The sequence below is a fragment of the Saimiri boliviensis genome, chromosome 11 (genome assembly GCF_048565385.1).
Source record: "Saimiri boliviensis isolate mSaiBol1 chromosome 11, mSaiBol1.pri, whole genome shotgun sequence".
In the NCBI taxonomy this organism is placed as follows: Eukaryota; Metazoa; Chordata; class Mammalia; order Primates; family Cebidae; genus Saimiri; species Saimiri boliviensis.
The window spans coordinates 81,998,889-82,020,677 of NC_133459.1; the positions used below are offsets into that span (position 1 = coordinate 81,998,889).

Here is a 21,789-nt window from a genome sequence, read left to right on the forward strand (position 1 = left end):
TCATTGTCTCTAGCTCACTTCCTCTAATATACCAACCATATTGGGACCCCCAATGCATTGATCCTATCACCTTTTTTACTATTTCTCAATTGTATGATTGAAGATGGTACCCTCCATATCTAGCTTAAGTTCCATAGAGCAATCATGATCACTCTCTTGCATATACTTTTGACTTCTTGCCCCTCTCTCACTTCATTGTGTTCCTTGGCAATACAACAAACATGGTTATTGCATGTCTCCACCTATTCCATACCTACAACTGAGCAGCTGAACCTGGCTAGAAAGAAAAATTTATACCATCATAAGTACCATTCTCACTTTAAATTCATGACCATGAATTTCAAGTGGAATTTTTTTTTTGTGGGCAGTGTTACTGTCTGCCGCTCATTGATTGACTCTTCCTCTCTTCTTTTTTTTTTTTTTTTTTGTTTGTTTGTTTACTTGAGATGGAGTCTCACTCTGTTGCCAGGCTGGAGTGCAATGGCTCAATGTTGGCTCACTGTAACCCCTGCCTCCTGGGTTCAAGTGATTCTCCTGTCTCAGCCTCCCAAGTAGCTGGGACTATAGGCACATGCCACCACAACCAGCTAATTTTTGTATTTTTAGTAGAGATGGGGTTTTACCATGTTGGCTAGGAATGTCTCAATCTCTTGATCTCATGATCTGCCTCACCCTCCCAAAGTGCCGGGATTACAGGCATGAGCCACCGTGCCTGGCCCACTCTTCCACTCTTCTAAACAAGTATGTCTTACCATCTCAGACCCCCAATACCTTCTCTCTGTTTTCTCTAAAACCAACTGCAATCAAGGTTTTACCTCCATTTTTCCAACAAAACTATTCTTGATAAATTCACCTTTTCATTACTAAATCTGTTAATTATCATCCTAAACATTCTTGACCTATGTGTGCACAACAGTTGACACCGTTAATCATGTTCTCTTCCTTGACGTAGGCTTCTAGCATACATATTATATTTGTTTTCATCTTACCTCCCTGGTTTATTCATTCTCAGTCATCTTTATTGAGTATTCATCTTCCTGACCTCTTAATTTTGAAATATTTTAGCTCTTTGTTCTCTTTTCTACCTGCACTTATTCCTTGGTGATCTCATCTAGTCTCATATATTTAAATGCCAACTTTATGCCAAGGATTTCCAAATTTGTAGCCCCATCCCAGTCCTCTCTCCCAAATTCCAGATTCACATATGCATATATTCAGCTGACTGACTGACATCTCCACTTGGATGGCCAATAGATATTTCATCTTAAAATGTCTGAAACTGGATCTTTTCCCCTTCCCCAAAATTTGTACTACCCATGACTTTTTGCCATCTCAGGTGATGTCAAATCTACCCTTTCAGTATCTGAGGCCAAATGCCTTGGAGTCATACTTGATTCTTCTCCTTGACTCTTCTCTCAAGCTCCACTTCCAATAGACTGACTCTGACTCTTCTACTTGACTGTTGAACTCCACTTCCAGTGGATTGTCTCTAGTTTTTAAATATATACCAAATCTGATTACTTTTTAATCAACTTTACTGCTAGCACATGAGTCACCATCATCTCACACTGTAATTATTCCAGTAATTTTATAACAAGTTTTCTTGCCTCGTATAGTCTCTTCTAGCTATTATTCCCCTTACCCAACTAATTAAATTTAGAAAGATTCAAATATAAAGCATTATGTATATCCTGATATAATGCAATATAAAATACAGAGCACTATTTATAAAATACCGTTGCCCCAAGTAGTAACCTGTGTCACTTTAAGGCTGTATATTTAACTGTTTACAGGAGGTAAGAGAGGTTGGAGAAACAAGTTAAATGACACCTTAGAGATAATGAAGTACATTCATAATGTAGAACATTCTATGAGACAACTGGCTCAATCTCTTAAAAAGTCAATACCGTGTTTAAAAAAAAAAAAAAGCAAAAAAGGTTTGGGAACTCCAAGAAGAAGGTTTTTAAAAGTGGGAGGCCGAGGTGGGTGGATCATGAGGTGAAGAGATCGAGACCATCGTGGCCAACATGCTGAAACCCCATCTCTACTAAAAATACAAAATATTAGCCGGACCTGGTGGCACAGGCCTGTAATCCCAGCTACTTAGGAGGCTGAGACTGGAGAATCGCTTGAACCCGGGAGGCGGAGGTTGCAGTGAGCCAAGAATGTGCCATTGTACTCCAGCCTGGGCAACAAGAACGAAACTCCGTCTCAGAATATATATACATATATATATGTATATATATGTATATATATACATATATATATGCACCAAATGCAGTGTGTGATCCTTGTTTGAATTCCAGATTAAGAAAACATTTTGAGGACAATTGGGAAATTTTAAATATGGACTGGATATTAACTGACATTAAGGAATTTTACTTTTTTTTTAGATGTGAAAATGAAATTGTGATTATGTTACCAGTGGTCCTTATTTTTAGAATATGGATGTCAAAGTATTTAGGGATATATTGTCATGATGTCTGATTTACTTTAAATGTTTTATTCAGAGAGAATTATTTTTATATGTACGTATGTTTAAAATTTTTTATATTAAATAAAAATACATGTCTGATCTTCCAGTTTCTCTTAAAACCATGCATTAGCTTCCCATTTTATAGGTGAAAATGGCTCAGAAGGTGCTCTGTGTTTCCCCTCTTACCTCTTCATATTTCTGAACTTGTCGTCTTCTACTCTTTACTCTCTGCTGCAATCATACTGGCATGCTCTCACCTTAATACCTTTATTTTTATCTCTTTCTGGAACTCTTATTACCTCTAGATCTTCACTTGGCTAATTCCTTCATTTCCCTTAGGTCTTTACTCAGATCTCACCTCTTCCATGAGACCTACCCTGACTATTTAAAACTGAAAACTTCTCCATTCCGTATCTTCTGATTCTTCTTTACCCTGCCCTACTTACTCTTTTTTCCTAGTAATTACCACTTTGTAATATGCTATATTACCTATTAGTGTTTTGTATTTTTTAATTTTAAAAAAAATTTTAATTTTACTTCTTAGAAGTCAGTATTTATTGTTTATTGGCTGTATCTCTAACAGAGCCAGGACTAGTGCAAGGCAAATGAGATACTTGCCATGGATGAAAAATTTAAGGGGCTACCAAAAAAATTTTTAGTATTAATGCAAAAAAATACATGATGAATAAGATGTCAATATTTTCATTAGAGACAGGATCCAACAGTGCCATCTCTAATCATTTTGAAGGCTATGGCAAAAGAAAAAGTATGTGCCTATATATACCTTGTAATGTATTTTTAAAATAGCTAATGGTTTTAATCAAAATATTATTGATGAGTAGCTTCCATTATAGCCAGGAAAGTAAGATTATAATAATTAGAGTTTGGGTGTAATTAGAATATTTAACCTTACAATAATGTCAGATTTAATATATACTTAAAAATTTTTCCATATTTTTTCAACTACTTTGTTGTTCTGGAAAAAATAAAACCATTAAAAGTGTATTTTTAAGAAGCATGTGTATAAATGTTTAGTTGAAGAAATAGTTTCCCCCTGTAAAATATTAATACACTTATATAAAGATAAGGTCATATTTACTTTAAATGTTTTAAGGTTTTGCAAATGTTTAATAGTATAGCTAGAAATTAATCTTTTAAGTGCTCTAGTGTTCAAAATGAAACATATAGCAAACTTCAGTGTCACATCTATACAAACATTTTAAATTGTTAATATTTCACCATTAAAAGCATAGAAGTAATTTCCTTGATTTATAAAAACAACTTGAAGAAAACTTTATGTTTAAGATTATTTTTATCTTCTGTAAAATTAATGGTCATATTCAAACTTTTAAAGATTTCTCAGATATTTAATATTGCATTACAGTATATTCTTTTTTTTTTTTTTTTTTTTTTGAGACGGAGTTTCTCTCTTGTTACCCAGGCTGGAGTGCAATGGCGCGACCTTGGCTCACCGCAACCTCCGCCTCCTGGGTTCAAGCAATTCTCCTACCTCAGCCTCCTGAGTAGCTGGGATTACAGGCACGTGCCACCATGCCCAGCTAATTTTTTGTATTTCTAGTAGAGACGGGGTTTCACCATGTTGACCAGGATGGTCTCGATCTCTCGACCTTGTGATCCACCCGCCTCGGCCTCCCAAAGTGCTGGGATTACAGGCTTGAGCCACCGCGCCCGGCCCACAGTATATTCATTTTAATGTTTTGACTTTTATTATGCAGTATCAAACTTAATTTGACTAAAAGATAAGACTATATTTGCAATCATTCTATTTCTGTTGTGGTAATATAAATATTCTAAAGAGAAGGATTCTACTCAAGGTCATGACAAAACATTAATGGAAAAGTGGATAGTTACATATAAGCACAGACATGCCCAGTGTAAATGAACAGTCATTCCTTTCTCATTTGGTCAGGAATAAGTTCTTCCTGGAATTCTGGTGAATAAGTACGTTCCCCAAACCACAGTATTAAGCCTTTTGCAGGTGCTGAGAGCTAGCAATCTTCAGAACTGTAATAGGGAGAAAATATACAAAGGCTAAGGATTCCACAAGTTCACTCCAATCAAACGGAGCAGGTAGGGAGTGAGGTGAAGTAAAGGTTGATGTTAGGAAAACTGGTCTTGGTACCCTAGGATTCTTACTGCAGGCCACAGAAAGAACACCATAAGCCAAAAATACTGAGATAATCTCATAGCCATTGCTGCCAAGGGAAAATGTACTCCAAGTGCCAAGTGGCCAACTTAAGAACAGATTTTTAGTCCATTTTGTTTTTTGTTTGTTCAGAGGAATGTGTGTATTCTGTTTTTTTCAATTGTGCTCATTAAACTTGATTTTATGTGACATAGTTGATTTTTTTTCACTTTAAAAATATTTTAACTGATGTTCTTCTCAATTTATTCAGTTGGTGGAACTTCATGTTTTTTATGTCCCTGAGGGATCGTGGAACTATAAGCTAAATACCATTTCAACAGAAGTTGTTAACAGATTCATTTCAGCTGGATTTCTGAGGCAAGTGTTATATAGTGATTTAACAATATGCCTGAAAGAAGCGTCTTTTTCTGCAGAGAAAAATGCTTTCTGGAAATTTAAGAACTATAAGTGAAAAATACTTTGTCCATGTGGTAGTTCCATTTCCTAACTTAATGAATACTATCAATATGTAGTGCTATGTAATGATTAAACCAGTTCTCTAGGAATAGCTCACTTGGCCATAGTTCTACCACCCAGAAAATAGTGTATAACCTGTGTGTTATTATGATCATACACAAAGTGAATTAAGAGAGAAGTTATCTGAAATTAAGAATCTGCTAAACTACTCAGAAGGCTGTGGTGGGAGGACTGCTCTGAGCCCCAGAAGTCAAGGCTGCAGTGAGCCATGATTGCACCACTGCACTCTGGTCTGGGAAACAGTAAGACTCTGCCCCCTACCCGTGCCCCCTCCAAAAAAAAAAAAAAAATGAAAGAGAAAGCTGCTGAAGATCTGAAAACAGTAGTTAAAGCAATATATCTACAATGTCTCTTTCTCTGAACTGTTTAAAAATATAAACAAAGAACATATGTTTATATGTATTTAGATGTGTATTTTCACATTCACAAAAAGACACATAACACTATGTGATCTGACTGTTATCTCTCAAGCACACCCCTCTTCCTAATCTTCATCATCACTTTCTTCAACCACATCAGCCTCCTTTCTGTTCTGGAACACATTGCCCTATCTCAGGACCCTTGTACTTTCTGTTCCTTTTGTCTAGAATGAGTTTTCTGCCCTAACCGTATGCCCTCCCATCTCTTTCAGGTTTTTACTCACATATTACCTTTTTCTGTGGATATTCTCTAAGCACTGCATTTTAAATCATTGCTATAATCCCTTTCTTTATTCTCTGCCTTATTTTTCTCTGTGGTACTTAGCAGTGTCTTATGAATTACAGTTTTTTTTTCTTTACTTATTTACTTCATTAATTTTCCTATTTCATCACTAGGTTGTAAAGTCCATGAGGGCAGAGTTTTTTGTTTTGTTGACTGCCATATTCCCATACCTTGGAACAATGTCTGACACACTGTAGGTGCTCAATAAATATGTGTTGATTGAATGAATTATCTAATATTTCTCATAAGGTCCTAGAAAAATAAGAACTTGGAATGATAGCGTAAGTGATGGTTTTAAATTTTAGACATTCAGGAGCAAAGTATTCCTAATAAGCAAAGATAAGGACTCTGACAGTGTTAGACATTAGATTATTTTAAAATTATTTAAGCGCTAGCTAATAAATATCTGTGGCTATAGCATTTCTTGATATATGTATAAAAGTAAACAAATTCCACAGCAAATTTTAGCAATAAAATTTGGAAGCCGGGCGCAGTGGCTTATGCCTGTAATTCTAACACATTGGGAGGCTGAGGCGGGTAGATCACAAGGTCAAGAGTTTAAGACCAGCCTGGCCAATCTGGTGAAACCCCATCTCTACTAAAAATACAAAAATTAGCCAGGTGTGGTGGTGAGCACTGGCAGTCCCAGCTACTCGGGAGGCTGAGGCATGAGAATCACTTAAACCCAGGAGGCAGAGGTTACAGTGAGCTGAGATTCCGCCACTGCACTCCAGCCTGGGCAACAGAGTGAGACTCTGTGTCAAAAAATAAAATAAAATAAAATAAAATAAAAAATTGCAAGTAGATTAGCAAAGAGACAGTTATTTTCCTTTTCAGTACAAAACATTTATAAACAGTGTTTATTTGCATAATTTTAAAGGCAGACTTTTATTTATTTATTTTAAGAGATATTTATGGAAGACCTACAAAATGCCAGCAATGTAGAAACATGATATGTTAAACTATATCTGACACATTAAATCAACATTTGTGTTTGAGATAGCTGACTAAAGTTACTGAATCAGTAGTCTATCCAAAATCTATTTCATTTGGTATTGTAAGATGAATATCGTAATATTTCAGAGTATCTCCTCAACTTACTTTACAAGCCCTGAGGGAGCGTCTGGGTGAGTTCCTGGGTGAAGATGCTATTGCAGAAAAATTTTTGTTTCTGAAATGCATTGGAAATAATTTAGCTGTGGTAAGTTTTTTTTTTTTCCTTCTGATTGAGAAAGACCATACCTTCTCAAATTATATTTCTTAAATGCTTATCAACTCAGCTCCTTAAAATACTATTTGATCTGTAATCTTAATCATAATGAAATGGAAATATCATTAAGCATACAGATCAACAAAGATAGGTTACATAGGCATGTTATTGGGCATGAAAATAATGGGTTTTGTGTGTGTGAATTTCCTTGCAAAGCAAAGACCAATTTAAAATGTTAAATAAGTAATATAGTTCTTAAATTTAAATGAAAGTTTTTAAGTGTTTTAAAAAAGTATTTGTGTTCTGAAGAAAAATGGGATTCTCATTGCTTGCACCACAGCTAGACTCATTTGATGTAAAAGTGATATGGCTCCAACGTATTTTTTTGGTGTCAACATTTTTTTTTTTTTTTTTTTTTGAGACAGAGTTTTGTTCTTTTGCCCTGTCTGGAGTTCAGTGGTATGATCTGGCTTACTACAACCTTCACCTCCGAAGTTCAAGCAATTCTCCTGCCTCAACCTCCCAAGTAGCTGGGATTATAGGCATGCGCCACCACGCCCAGCTAATTTTTGTATTTTTAGTAGAGAGAAGATTTTACCATGTTGGCCAGGCTGGTCTTGAACTCCTGACCTCAAGTGATCTGCTTGCCTCAGCCTCCCAAAGTGCTGGGATTACAAGTGTGAGCCACCATGCCTGGCCGATGTCTATTGATATTTACTGAACACTTCTATTTGTAGTTGCTATGACTTAGTGGCCAGGACACTCTAAGTAGAGAATATTCCTAGCCTAATTTTCTAATTTAACGAGCCATCACATCTCAAAGTGTCTGGTCTCTCATATCCATATAAATTTTATTTCCTTAGTCAAGATTTTCTATATTTAAACTCTTTAAAATGCAGTGTAGTCTTATTTCACTCTAGTTAACAGATTGTATCATTATTATGTGTTTATGTGATTATTTGCTTAACATCTAACCCTACCATTAGCTTATAGTTCCTTGTGGGAAGGGAATTCATGTTATTTACTACTGTATTTCTAATCAGTGCCTAACAAGGTGTTTTGCGCTAGAGGTGTTTAAATGTTCACTGAACAAATTAAATCATGAATGATAATGGAAAAAATAGGCATTTCCTTCCAAAGTACAACTGTAATTTGCTGTGTGAGATTCTTGGGAGCAGTAGCTAAATTTGAAGAAGCTTTTGTCATCAGAGTTCTGTATGACTTTTGGCATATTAATATTAATTTACTGATCATTAAGTCAGTTTTCCTCTGAGAAGAAAATTAACTCATAATTTTTTGTTCTTTTTCATAAGTATAAATGTACAAAAAATCATAGAAACCCAGATTGCAAGGGACTTTCAAAGTAGTTTAGGTCAATTTCTAAAGTCCTTTTAATATTATTTTAAACAAATATTTATTGATGTTTTTCTATATACTGAACTAGAAGACAGAACTAGATATGGATCTTGCCCTTAAAGAGTGCTCTGTGTAGTGATGAAGATTAAAATATATAAAATAAATAAATAAAATATCATATTTTATATATTCATATAAAAGGAGATTACTTCCAGCAGGGGAAGAGGGAAGGTAGAAAACTTTGAGGAAGAAGCAATATTTCAGTTTGGATACTAAAAGAAAAATATTTGTTCTTGCAAAGATGAAGGGTGAGAAAAGCTTTCTGAGCAGAGAAAATAGGATAAGCACAGGAGTAGAAAAGCAGACAACTCAGAAATAATAAATGGTACATTTTTTAATGGGGCATTGACAACATGAAAGGAAATAGTGAGGAGCAAGTTATAAAGTTGTTTGTTGAAGGTCTTGAATGCCTTCAAGTTTAGATTAATAGTTTGGATTTTTTCCTGACACTCTAGAGCAGGCGGCCCCCTGAGACCATTTATCCGGCCCCCCGCCACACTTTAGGAAGGGGCACCTCTTTCATTGGTGGTCAGTGAAAGGAGCACAGTATGTGGCGGCCCTCCAACGGTCTGAGGGACAGTGAACTGGCCCCCTGTGTAAAAAGTTTGGGGATGCCTGCTCTAGAGCTTTTGACTAAAAGAATTAGACGATCAGAGCTTTCAGTACAATTAATTGGGCCTCACCAAGAAGGATGGATTGAAGTGAGAAGAAAATAGAGGCAGGGATTTCAGTAGGAAAGTTTTAAAGTGGTTTAGGCAAAAGATAATGTGGGCCTAAGGAACAGGCTGCTTCTCAAATTTCTTCTATGACCATTTTCTCCTTGGTTTCATACTTCAGCTACAGAAATCTTCCTTTGGTCCTCAAATATGGCAGACTTATTTCTGATTTTTGGTCCTTGCCCTTGCCTAGAAATCACTTCCCCCTGGTTTTCAGATAGCTGGCTGCTGCTTTTCATAATTCAGGTCTTAGCTCAAGTATTATCTTTTCAAAAAGGCCTTCCTTGACCAACTAGTTTTTAGATATTCTTTCAGGTTACTCTCTGTTACATCACTCTGTTTTCTTTTCATAAAACATGTATCACCATCCTAAATTGTGTTTGTTTATTTAATATCTGCTTTCCCAAGTAGAATAAAGCTCCATAACAGCAGAGATTTTGCTTTACTTATCATTGTATCCCTACCATGTAGAACACTGCCTGACAGATAGTAGGCCCTCACTGTTTGTTTGTTTGATTTGTTTGTTTTTTTGGCTGGAGTCTTGCTCTGTCCACCAGGCTGGAGTGCAATGGATTGATCTCGGCTCACTGCAGCCTCCACCTCCTGGATTCAAGCAGTTTTCCTGCCTCAGCCTCCCAAGTAGCTGGGGGAAGCCACCACACCCAGCTAATTTTTGTATTTTTAGTAGAGACAGGGTTTTGCCACGTTGGCCAGGCTGCCCTCAAACTCCTGACCTCAAGTGATCTGCCCACCTTGGCCTCCCAGAGTTCTGGGGTACAGGCGTGAGACACCATGCCCAGTCCCCCAATATTTGTGAAACAAATAACAAATGAACTCTATAGGGTTGAATATGTAAGAAATAAAGTTTACTAGGTTGGACTCTGGGGTCAGATGACCCGGCTTTGAATCCCAACTTGGAAATTTCCTAGTTATACAATCTTTACTAAGTGGAATAGTGCCAGGCACATAGTAAGTCCATGTAAGAGATAGGTATAGTTATTATTAGTAAATGACATAGAATATCTATTTGATACAGTGAATAAAAGTAACTTTATATTCTGCATTTTCTAGAATCTACCTGTAGTTACTAGCTTCTAAATTTGATTTTTATATTTGCCACAAATATATGCTTTCTGCATAAAAGAGTAGAGGTAAAAATAATTGAAAAATGTAGCAAAAGCTTTTATTTTTTTTCTCATTTACTTATTTGTAGGTGAAGGAAAAGCAAGAATCAGAACTGAAACTCAGATCATTTACTCCTCCATATGTATGTAAATGTGGCATTTTAAACTTATGCTAGTTTTTAACTTAGAGCACTATTTTTAATTACAAACTAATTTTTTAAATTTCCTATATGTTTTAGGCTCTTCAACCAGAATTATATTTGCTTCCTATAATGGACCACTTAGGAAATGTTTATTCACCATCATCAACAGTTATTTTGGATGAGCGGCAGACTAATAATGGCATTACTGAGGTTGATGGAACAATCCACAGACCAATTAGTGTAACTTTGTTCAAGGAGGAACCTGGAAGAGATCCCAGTTTGTTAGAAAACACTTTGAAAGAGCTTCCTAACAAGAATCAGGAAGAAGGTGATTTTAAACTGAAACGGGAAAAAGAGGCTATTATAGTATATTTTAGCAGTTGGGTCTGTAAACAAACTCTGAGCAAACCTAGCCTTACAAATACAGGCAGTATAAAAAGAAAGCTGCAATTTCACTTGGGGATTTCTAAAAAAATAATTTTGCCAGGTGAGAGGAAAAGAAAACAATTAAGTATTATGTTAAAATAAAAACAAAATCAAAATAGTTATAGCACTTAGATGAACTCTACCACCTACTTCTTTTGTAATAAAATAGTTTTAGATAAAAGTAAAGCTACAGGGGAAGAGAAAGGAAAGATGACTGCATAAAACTTTGGTATTATTCAGAGACCAGAAGGATCAAAAAAACAGTGTCAAACCGAGGCAAACAACAACAAAAAGCTTTAATGTTGGGGAACATGTGTATTTCAAAGAATTTTAAAATTTTTATCTGATTATAACTATCAATTTACTAACAATTACTAATAATTTGATTCTTCAAAAGTGATAGGAATGGTGGCTTATATCTGTAATAAACACTTTAGGAGGCCAAGTGGGTGGATCACTTGAACCCAGGAGTTTGAGACCAGCCTGGGCAACTTGTAAGACTCTGTCTCTACAAAAAATGCAAAAAAAAAAAAACAAACAACAAACAAACAAACAAACAAACAAACAAACAAAAAACAAAAGTAAGGCGGGTATGGTGGCACACGCCTGTAGTCCCAGCTACTCAGGAGGCTAAGATGGAAGGATTGCTTGAGCCAGGAAGGGGAAGGTTGCAGTGAGCCGAGATTGTACCATCACACCCCAGACTGGGTGACAGAGACCCTGTCTCAAAATAATAATAATTTTAAATGTTTAAATAAAAATTAAACTCATAAATACATAAAGCTGACTACAGTCTAAGAATCGTAGGAAAAAAAGTTGAACTTTTTTTGACCATATTACATTAAAAAATAAACTGTTAGGGAAAAGCCAATACACTAAACATTTACAAATGAAATGCATCCCCCAGAAACTAAAGACAACATCCATTAAAGCTGTAGAGTATACGAATTCTTAATCAGTTACATTTCTTCTATTCTAAATTTATGCTAAACCCAGCAATGTTCCAAAGTTAGTACTTTCTTTCATCTTAGGCACATTTAATATTTATTGTTTATTACTTGATGCCAGTTAGATACTCAGTGAGAATCTTTACTATCTTTGTCTGGATATGTCTCTGCTAAAGGAGAAAACACCTAGCAAACAAAAATTCAGCCTTGAGTCCTAGTATTTCTTTTTTTTTTTTTTTTTTTTTTTTTTTGAGACAGAGTTTTGCTCTTGTTACCCAGGCTGGAGTGCAATGGCGTGATCTCGGCTCACCGTGACCTCCGCCTCCTGGGTTCAGGCAATTCTTCTGCCTCAGCCTCCTGAGTAGCTGGGATTACAGGCACGCGCCACCATGCCCAGCTAATTTTTTGTATTTTTAGTAGAGACGGGGTTTCACCATGTTGACCAGGGTGGTCTCGATCTCTTGACCTCGTGATCCACCCGCCTCGGCCTCCCAAAGTGCTGGGATTACAGGCTTGAGCCACCGCGCCTGGCTGAGTCCTAGTATTTCTTAATAGTACAAGGTCAAGTGGCTAATGAAGTTGGAAATTGCCATGCATACTGAGAATAACGTCATATTTCACACCCTGGGCTATTAGCCAAATTTCTGAATTATGCTATTTTCATGAAACTCTCTCACCAAAAAAAAACAAAAACAAAAACAAAACACCAACTTTGGTGGGAGTGAGTTTCTAATTCTGTGAATTCTTTGCAAGTATAGTTTTGAAATGTTACTAATTTCTTGGTGCTTTACTCCAAAGAGATTATGCTTTAAATGAGAGGCCAGTGTGTGCTTATTTTCAGAAGTTCTAGAAACATCAGTAAGGATAAGAAAGAAAATAAGTATAAAGTATACTTTTACTTAATAATGTAAAGAAGAATAAAGACTGATGATAATTTTACTACTCAGAAAGCTTCTCTTAGAATTCTGATGTATGTTCTTCCAGTTACTATTTTTCACTTCTTATATATAAAATGTATTTTTATTTTTCAAAAATGAACACACATAGACTCTTAAAGCTTCCTTTATTTGAAAGTATAAACATTTTATATCGATATAGATCTATATCCTTATAGAAGTTCCTACATCATAATTTACTTCCCCAACCCTTTATTAATGTTTTTGCTGTCATGTATAGTGCAATCAGCAACTTTTTTTTTTTTTTTTTTTTTTTTTTTGAGATGGAGGCTCGCTCTGTTGCCCAGGCTGGAGTGCAATCTCAGCTAACTGCAACTTCCACCTCTTAGGTTCAAGTAATTCTCCTGCCTCAGCCTCTCCAGTAGTTGGGACTACAGGTGCACACCACCATGTTCACCTAATTTTTGTATTATTAGTAGAAATGGGTTTTCACCATGTTGGCCAGGGTGGTCTTGAACTCCTGACCTCAGGTGATCCATCCACTTCTGCCTCCCAAAGTGCTAGGATTACAGGTGTGAACCACCACTCCAGACCAGAGCAACATTTTTCTAAATGCAGTTTCATGCATTTTTTCTATTATTGCTTTTAAAAGTTTAACTGCTGTTTCTAAGGTAATATAGTCCTGTCATTGTTCTTAGAACTTACAACCTTGTATGTTTTTCTCTGGTCACACTTCTTCCTTCTCCAGTAAAAATAACTACTACTTTGATTTTTGTGGTAATTATTTTCTTGCTTTTCTTTTGCTTTCTGTACTTTGAAGCTCTGTTACTAGATGCATGCATATTTAGGATTATTAAGTCTTCTTGATAAATTGACCCCTATATTATGTAATGTTTCTCTTTATCTCTGGTAATATTTCTTATTTTGAATTGTTTTCTTAACTTAAATTTGTAGTTTGTCTTTTTACTCTGTGATTCTTTTGATCATAGGACTTCCTGTAGTTTTACAACTGAGATATATATCCCTTAATAATACAGTTTAGTTTTGTTTTGAATTCTATTTATGTATATAATTTTGGACTTGCTTCTCTTATTCAACATTGTAAGAGTCATACCATCATATGTAACACTATTTATTTTTATTGCTGTGCTCCATTTTATATTCATACAATTTATTTATATTACAATTTATTTGTCTATTCTATGGCCGATGGACATTTGGTTTGTTTGCAGCTTGAACTATTACAAATATGCTGTTATGTACATTTTTGTACATAAATGTGCATGTCCAAGAGAATTGGCTTTGTTCATTGTTCATATTCGCGTAGATGTTCAACTTCACTAAACAACATCCATGTGTTTCCAAGGCAGCTGTACCCAGCAGCAATGTCTAAAAGTTCCTGTTGCACCATAATCTTGCCATTGTGTCATATATTTTCTGTCGTCTTGTTTCTCTGCTCTACATTCTAGAAAATGTAGAGAATAGGATAGTATAGATTTCTTCCAAATACATTTTCAGTTATCCCAAAATATCATTCATTCCTTCCCCACTGATTTCAAATGACACCTTTACCACACCATATATATATATATATATATTCTTATATATACATGACAACTTTCAGACATTATCCATCTTCTCAACTCGTACTGACAATATTTTTTATATGTCTGGCAAGGTGATTTCCCATTCAGTATTATTATTCTTTATTGTGAGGTTCAAAATTGGGTATCATATGTGAAAATGCTTTTTATCTGTAAGTCACCACAAAAACAAATACAAGTAATCTTTTCCAATAGTTTTGGTTTGAGCTTTTATTTCCCCTGTGGTTTATTGGTCATTTTGTTGGAAAGAAATCTTTTTTAAAAATTTTTATAAATATTATAAAGTATTTGAGGACAAGGATTTATTGCTACTTACTCTGAGGCAAACACAGTGCCTAGACCACAGTCCTGAATAAGCATTTGTTGCAAATTAGTAACTGTCTAAATTGACATATCAGTTTGTAAATAATATACAATCAATTACTGTGTTCTTAGACAATAACTGTAGTAATGGTGTAAAAATGATAACAGATGTACGTATCCCTTCTGAAACATGACATTTTAGAGGATAAATTTATGATAAATAAGTTTGGGGAGAACATAGGTAATATGCTTTTAAGTAATTTTTAGATGTTTTTATACAATATTTATGTTGTGAAATACTTTTTAATTGTACATGTTGCTGTTCTTTCATTTTGCTATTAGAAATTTTTGTGAATACGCCAGTTTTCAATAACAGCAGAGTCAACAGCTTTATATTTGACCAAGTAACATACTCGTTGGAAGTTTTCCAACTGTATAGTATAGTTTGGCTCATCAGTTAATAGCATTTTGCTTGTAAATGCGTTTAATGTCATAATATGAAACTTTTTATTTACATTTCTTTGCAGTGAACAAGAAGGAAGTTATTTGAAAAATACTAGTCTGTTTTGTGCAGAAGATTAGCAGATCTAGGATCATTTTCTTCCAGTTTTTTGACTTGCCCTATTCATTCTTACCTTACCCTATTCATGCTTCTTTCATATTGAAAGAAGCATGAATAGGGTAAGGTAAGAATCCCCCTTCTTTGGAGAAATAAGGCTGGTGAGAATATACACACTTTATGTTTTCACAAGTACTTTACAGAGGGAGAAAAGAAGTATTGCTTTCCCCACTTTTATACTGAAATGGGTATTTCCTCTATTGTTGTCTTCTGTTTTTTTTCCCAGGGATCTGTCAGCTGTAACATATTTACTACTTGACTCCATCATTGTCCCAAACCACCACACTACACTATCTTTACTTTTCTTTGGTTTCATACTTCTTCCAGTTCAGACTTTAAGCTTTGAAATTATCATTATTTTACAATTCTTGGATTCTTAGAGTAAAGAAACCTTAAAAACCATCTTATCTATTCAACCTGAGAAAGCTGATTAAAAGAAAAAAAAATCTTGTCTAGCTTCCTTGCTTGTAATCTCCTTTATAGTGTTGTCAGTATCATTCTGCTTATTACAAGTTGGTTTATATATCTCCCTGTTTAAAAACCTTTGAAAGACTCATCAATTCCTATCTGAAGCCTGAGCTTTTTTTTTTTTTTTTGAGACAGAGTTTCATTCTTGTCACGCAGGCTGGAGTGCAATGGCAGGATCTCAGCTCACTGTAACCTCTGCCTCCTGGATTCAAGGGATTCTCCTGCCTCAGCTTCCTGAGTACCTGGGATTACAGGTGACTGCCACCACATCCAGCTAATTTTTGTATTTTTAGTAGAAACGGGGTTTCACCATGTTAGCCAGGCTGGTCTTAAACTCCTGACCTCAGATGATACACCCACCTTGGCCTCCCAAAGTGTTGTGATTACAGGTGTGAGCCTCTGCACCCAGCCAAAGCTTCTTAAGGTGGCATATAGAACTTTTCAAACTCAGGGCTACAGTGTATGGCTATGCAGATTGTTTAGTGCCTACCTCCAGAAGGCTTCCTTCTCATCGTTCATGATATGAATGAAGCTTTCAGGATTTCTTTAATGTGGTTCAATAATTTTTTATCTATTATTAGTAGTAGTAATACTAATATTAGTATGAGGGTAGGAAAGGAGGGAGAAGTACTATGAACTGGTACTTCTGGAGAGGTACGTAGGGACTTGAACTATAAGAGCCTTGCTTGCAAAGCTAAAGAGTTTGGTAGGTAATGAGAGGCCATCTGAAGATTTTAACTGAGTGGCATGATTGGATTTTAGTTCTAGAAAAACAACTTAGGTGACAAGATGGAAAATAGACTTAAGGACTAGGAAAATGGCAGTGGGATATAAATCAGAACTTAAACTTAGGAAACTTCTCAGGATTAGACAATGTACTAGGTGTTTTACATGCATTATGCCATTTTAGAAATAAGGAAACAGAAGTTAGAGAAATAACTTACCTGAAGTCATACATGGCCATGCCAGGACTTCAGTTGTTGTGTGTTTGACTAAAGCCCTTGCTGTATAACACTGTGCTAGAATCATACTGAACTTTTCACTATGGATAAAAATGCTCCACACATTATTGTATTCTGCTCCTGGCACATATCATATTCTTTGTTTAAATTCCTCCTACTCTCTTCTTTGACACCAAACAGCTCATAGTTCAAAACTTAGTTTCATGGTTATCACTCCTTTTTCTGTGACTGTATCATATTTTAAACATATATTTTTTGCAGTTTTCAAAACACTGAGTCCTACATTATTGTTTCTTTTTATGGGTGGGTAGGGGTGTTGTAGTTTACTGTTAGCTTTACACAGCTGGTAGGTCCATTTTTTATTCATTTAGCATTATATAGATCTTTTAGAAAATCCATTTCTTTTGTTGTTTTGTTTTGTTTTGTTTGAGACAGGGTCTCACTCAAGCCCAGGCTGGAGTGCAGTGGCACGATCTTGGCTCATTGCAGTGTCTGTCTCTTGGATTCAAACGGTTCTCCTGCCTCAGGCTCCCGAGAAGCTGGGATTACAAACACATGCCACCACACCTGGCTAATTTTTGTATTTTTAATAGAGACAGGGTTTCACCATGTTGGCCAGGCTGGTCTTGAATTCCTGACTTCAAGTGATCCATCTGCCTCCGCCTCCCAAAGTGCTTGAATTACAGGCGTAAGCCACTGCACCCAGCCTCTGTTTGTTGTTCTTAAGTGACAGTTTCAGTGCCAGGTGGGAAATAAATTGTAGCAGCCAAACTAAAACCAATATGGGCTTCAGGTTGCAAAATACTGTGGCAAGTCTTTTGTTTCCTTTTTTCTTTTTTTTTTTTTTTTTTGGTGGGGATTGTTTTTTGTTTGTTTGTTTTTGAGACAAGGTCTTCTCTGATGCCCAGGCTGGAGAACAGTGGTGTGATCATGGCTCACTGCAGCCTCAACTTTCCAGGATCAAGCCATCCTCCCACCAGTCTCTCAAGGAGGTGGGAACACAGGTATGCACCATCTTACCTGGCTAATTTATTTTATTTTTGTAGAGATGTTGCCCAAGCTTGTCTTCAACTTCTGGGCTCGAGATATTCTCCTGCCCATTCTCCCAAAGTGCTGGGATTACAGGCATGAGTCAACATGCCCAGCAACAACTCTTGTAAAATGACTTTTCAAATATTAATTTGGCTCACTTATTCTTTTCTGAATTTTTTTTTAATTCAGAAAAGAATAAGTGAGCTGGACATGGTGGCTCAAACCTGTAATCCCAGCACTTTGGGAGGCTGAGGTAGGTGGATCACCTGAGGTCGGGAGTTCGAGACCAGCCTGACCAACATGGAGAAACTTTATCTCTACTAAAAATACTAAATTAGCTGGGTGCGGTAGTGCATGCGTGTAATTCCAGCTACTCTGGCGGCTGAGGCAGAATCACTTGAACCCAAGAGGCGAAACTTGCGGTGAGCCAAGATTGCGCCATTGCACTACAGGCTGGACAACAAGAGTGAAACTCTCTCTCAAAAAAAATTGATTTCTTCAAGGGAAAAAAAATCTGCTTTAATAATGCCAGATTCATGGATCTTTTGTTTATACAGACCATGTAGAATATTAGTGTTAATATTTTAAAGATAGACTGTGTAGTTTTCCTATATTAAGAAATTCTGTTAAAATGAAGGGAGATATTATCAATGAAAATGTATGTGAAATAACAAATGATATTTTACATTCTGTATTTATACCAGCATTTTCCAGAGAAGTTTCCTCAAAGCACTTTTTCAAAAAATGCTTTATCATATGGGTTTCTAAAAACAATTAAGGCCAGGCACAGTGGCTCACACCTGTAATTTCAGCATCTGGGAAGGCCAAAGTGGAGGGATCACCTGAGGTCAAGAGTTCAAGACAAGCCTGGCTGACATGGTGAAACCCTGTCTATACTAAAAATACAAGAATTACTGAGGTGTGGTGGTACACACCTGTAATCCCAGCTACTTGGGAGGCTGAGACAGGAGAATCGTTTGAACCTTGGAGGCAGAGGCTGAAGTGAGCCAAGATTGCACCCACTGCACTCCAGCCTGAGCAACAGAGCAAGACTCTGTCCAAAAAAAAAAAAGGAGGGGGGCTATTAAATTTCAGGAAACCCCCAACTTACCTACCCCGTCTTGCAGATTTAGTTGTACATAGAGACAGAGAAATCCTGCAGTAGGAGTGACTGTGTGTGTAAGGGATTGTGTTGCTGTTTGATGCTGCTTAATTCAGCATTTCCCAAGCTGAATTAACCAAAGAATTTTCTTTTCACATAAACTAATATTTCATGAAATTCACTTTGGAAACTGTTGCCTTATATCTGTATAGTAAAGTTCATGGGGATTCTGAAACACAGGACAAGATTATAATGTATACATTTAAAAACAAAATTTTATTTTAGCATTTTCTTAACATTCTGAACTTTTATTTGCTATGGATGACCATCAGCATCAGCTGGGGGAAAAGCCACTACAGAACAAAGCCAGATTGCAAAAAATCAAATTGGAAATTCTGAGTTACCAAGATCATTGGAAGATTCAGATAATAATTATTTTGACACCCAAAAAAGGTAATAAAGTATAGATGCTGATTCCACATATCATAATCTAAACAATAAAAACAGAAGGATATTCAGAGTACTGTTATAAAGACTTTTACTTAAAGATATGAGTGAAATTAGTGATATTTTAATTAAAATTACCTTGAATCAGATCTTTACTGTTTTTTGCTAACATTCCTCTCTAAGATAATGAGGGATAATTTATAACTTAGATTTGTTTCTATTGTAATATTTTTATCATTGGAACAACTTGATAACAGAAAAATTTATGTCTTTGTTTGCCTTCTTTAGAACTAATTATTCTGCCTCTGTTCTTAGTTATAGGTAAACTAATCAATATACTTGATTTTCACATTGGTATCATTTCATTCAAATGTATAGTACTTAGGCAAGAATTTTACACAGTCTTTTGAAATTAAAATACAGATTTTTATAAACAATTACTTACAATAGGACTATAAACAAATATGCTGCTAAAATTTTCAGTTATTTTATCTTGCTATAGATATTGAACTAGAATTTAGCTATAATGAAATTTGATTTTATTACTCATACTAAATGTAGCTTTACATGAATCATTAATGAGTCTGAAAGAACAGGATAATGGTCTCAGGCTGACTTTGAAAATTTCAATATTTGTGTTCATAGAGCATCAAATATATAAAATATGAAAAGCTAATATTCATTGGATCATATTTTAATATGACTTTCAAATCTGTCATTTCCTTTAAGTCAGTGTCTTTGGAAAAATGAAGATGATACAGCTATCAGTAGAACACAGGACAATCAGGTACTATTTTTAATTTTTTGTTTAAATACGGTATTGCAACATAATATTTTTACTGAGATTAAACAAACTGCAGATTAAAATGTCTAAGTTTTCGAGGAACATACTTCTAATATCATTATTATCAATAGTAGTCCAGTTTTTCTGTTTTTATAATTAAGGTAACAGTGTACTCAAAAAGGGGGAAAAAAGTTATCCACCAACACTTTTTTGGATTATCTCCTCAGGTTTTATTCCTAGTTTTAAGGTATATTAAACTTCACTTAACTAGCAGCTTTCATAGCTAATTTGTAATTTAATGTATTAATACCTGTACTTGATTAACTTCTCTTTAGAACAGAATTATATAGTGTGTTAAGGAGCAGTATTAGTAAGCAATTAGTAAATTGTTTATTATGTTATAGTTACTAGCTGGTGGCCTTGGATATGTTACCTAATTTGAATTGCACTGGTTTAAATGAATTAATGAACACTATTCAAATTACCAGTTTATTCTCAAGAAATGATGGAAAGACTAGGAGAATTTTGCTTATATTTGCAGGATAAATTTAGGACAGTCTTAAGAATGATAATAGTACTAATTTTAATCATAGCTATCAAAGAGTACCAACTACCAAGCACTATTCTAAGTATTTTACACATAATGACTCATTTTATCTCCACAAAAGAAACTCCATGAGGTAGGTTATGGTTGTCATTCCCGTTTTACAGATGAGGCACAGAGAGATTCCATGGCTTTCTCAGGTCATTCACATAGTTAGTAAGTACTGGAGCTGAGCTTAGATCCTAAATAGTGTAGACTGGCTTCAGAGTTCGTAGTCTTAACCATTTTAATAACAACCTATCTAAATGATAATACTAATAATATAGCAACAACCAATTAGATAGCATTTATTGAGCCAATCAGTGTTCTAAATTCTTTGCATATGTTAATTCACTTAATTCAACAACTATTTGTGGAGGTATTTATTTTCAGATGAGAAAACTAAAACACAGAAAGTTACATTAATTTTTCCATGGTTATGTCTCTCATACTCATTGGAAAAAATCCCAAAAATGAGGCTTTAATTCTGCCAACAAATATACTGCATTTTCTTGGTCCATTACTGTTTTTCTAGACAACTCTGTCATACCTTCTCCTCAGACAATGAAGAGCTTCTTTCTCTTGCACTCTCAGTGATATTTTTTCTTTGTTAAATAGAATTAACTTGAAGAAAACCATTTATCTCAAAATTTTATGTACAGAATGAGGTTGGGGTTGTGGTTCAGTTGAGATCCTCAGATAACCACTTCCTACACCATTTGTTAAGACTTTATTTTTCCTACTGCATTATTCAAAACTCAGTTGACTCTGTGGATCCAGGACAATTTCTAGCCTCCCTTTCTGCTCAATGATTTTTTTTTATCCTTATGCCAATACAGCATTATCTTCATTACTGAGGCTTTATAGTAGTCTTGTTATCAGATAGTATGAGATTTCCAACCTAATTTTTTTTTCAAGATCATTTTGGCGATTCTAGATTCTTTGCGTTTTCATATAAATTTTAGAATCAGCTTGTCAATTTCTTACTGAAAGACTACTGAAATTTTGGGTGAAATCACCTTGAATCTGTCAATCAATTTGGGAAGAAAACTGATACCCTTACTATACTGAATCTTCTAATCTATGAACACAGTATGTCTATTTATGTCATTAGGTTCTTTCAGCAGTGTCTGTGGTTGCTCCTAT

The 21,789-nt window shown here is 35.3% G+C and overlaps 2 protein-coding genes across 6 annotated transcripts in view; one reads left to right on the top strand and one right to left on the bottom strand.

Annotated features, from left to right (window-relative positions):
* The window catches only part of SPATA1 (spermatogenesis associated 1), a 46,652-nt gene that overhangs the window by 181 nt on the left and 24,682 nt on the right, over positions 1 to 21,789 (top strand). For 3 of the 5 annotated variants that reach the window (XM_074381089.1, XM_039473841.2, XM_074381090.1), the window contains exons 2-7: positions 4,894 to 5,000; positions 6,945 to 7,062; positions 10,417 to 10,470; positions 10,567 to 10,798; positions 19,162 to 19,282; positions 20,006 to 20,063. In XM_074381089.1, the coding sequence (XP_074237190.1) occupies positions 4,894 to 5,000; positions 6,945 to 7,062; positions 10,417 to 10,470; positions 10,567 to 10,798; positions 19,162 to 19,282; positions 20,006 to 20,063 (690 nt within the window). Of the gene's footprint in view, positions 1 to 4,893; positions 5,001 to 6,944; positions 7,063 to 10,416; positions 10,471 to 10,566; positions 10,799 to 15,868; positions 15,988 to 17,603; positions 17,700 to 19,161; positions 19,283 to 20,005; positions 20,064 to 21,789 lie in introns of all 5 variants that reach the window. The other 2 variants (XR_012512467.1, XR_012512468.1) reach the window with 2 other exon arrangements.
* Positions 12,900 to 21,789, bottom strand: part of CTBS (chitobiase) — a 51,812-nt gene continuing 42,922 nt past the window's right edge. The window contains exon 7 of the mRNA XM_010347003.3: positions 12,900 to 14,204. Within this exon, the coding sequence (XP_010345305.1) occupies positions 14,166 to 14,204 (39 nt within the window). The 3' untranslated portion in view covers positions 12,900 to 14,165. The remainder of the gene's footprint in view (positions 14,205 to 21,789) is intronic.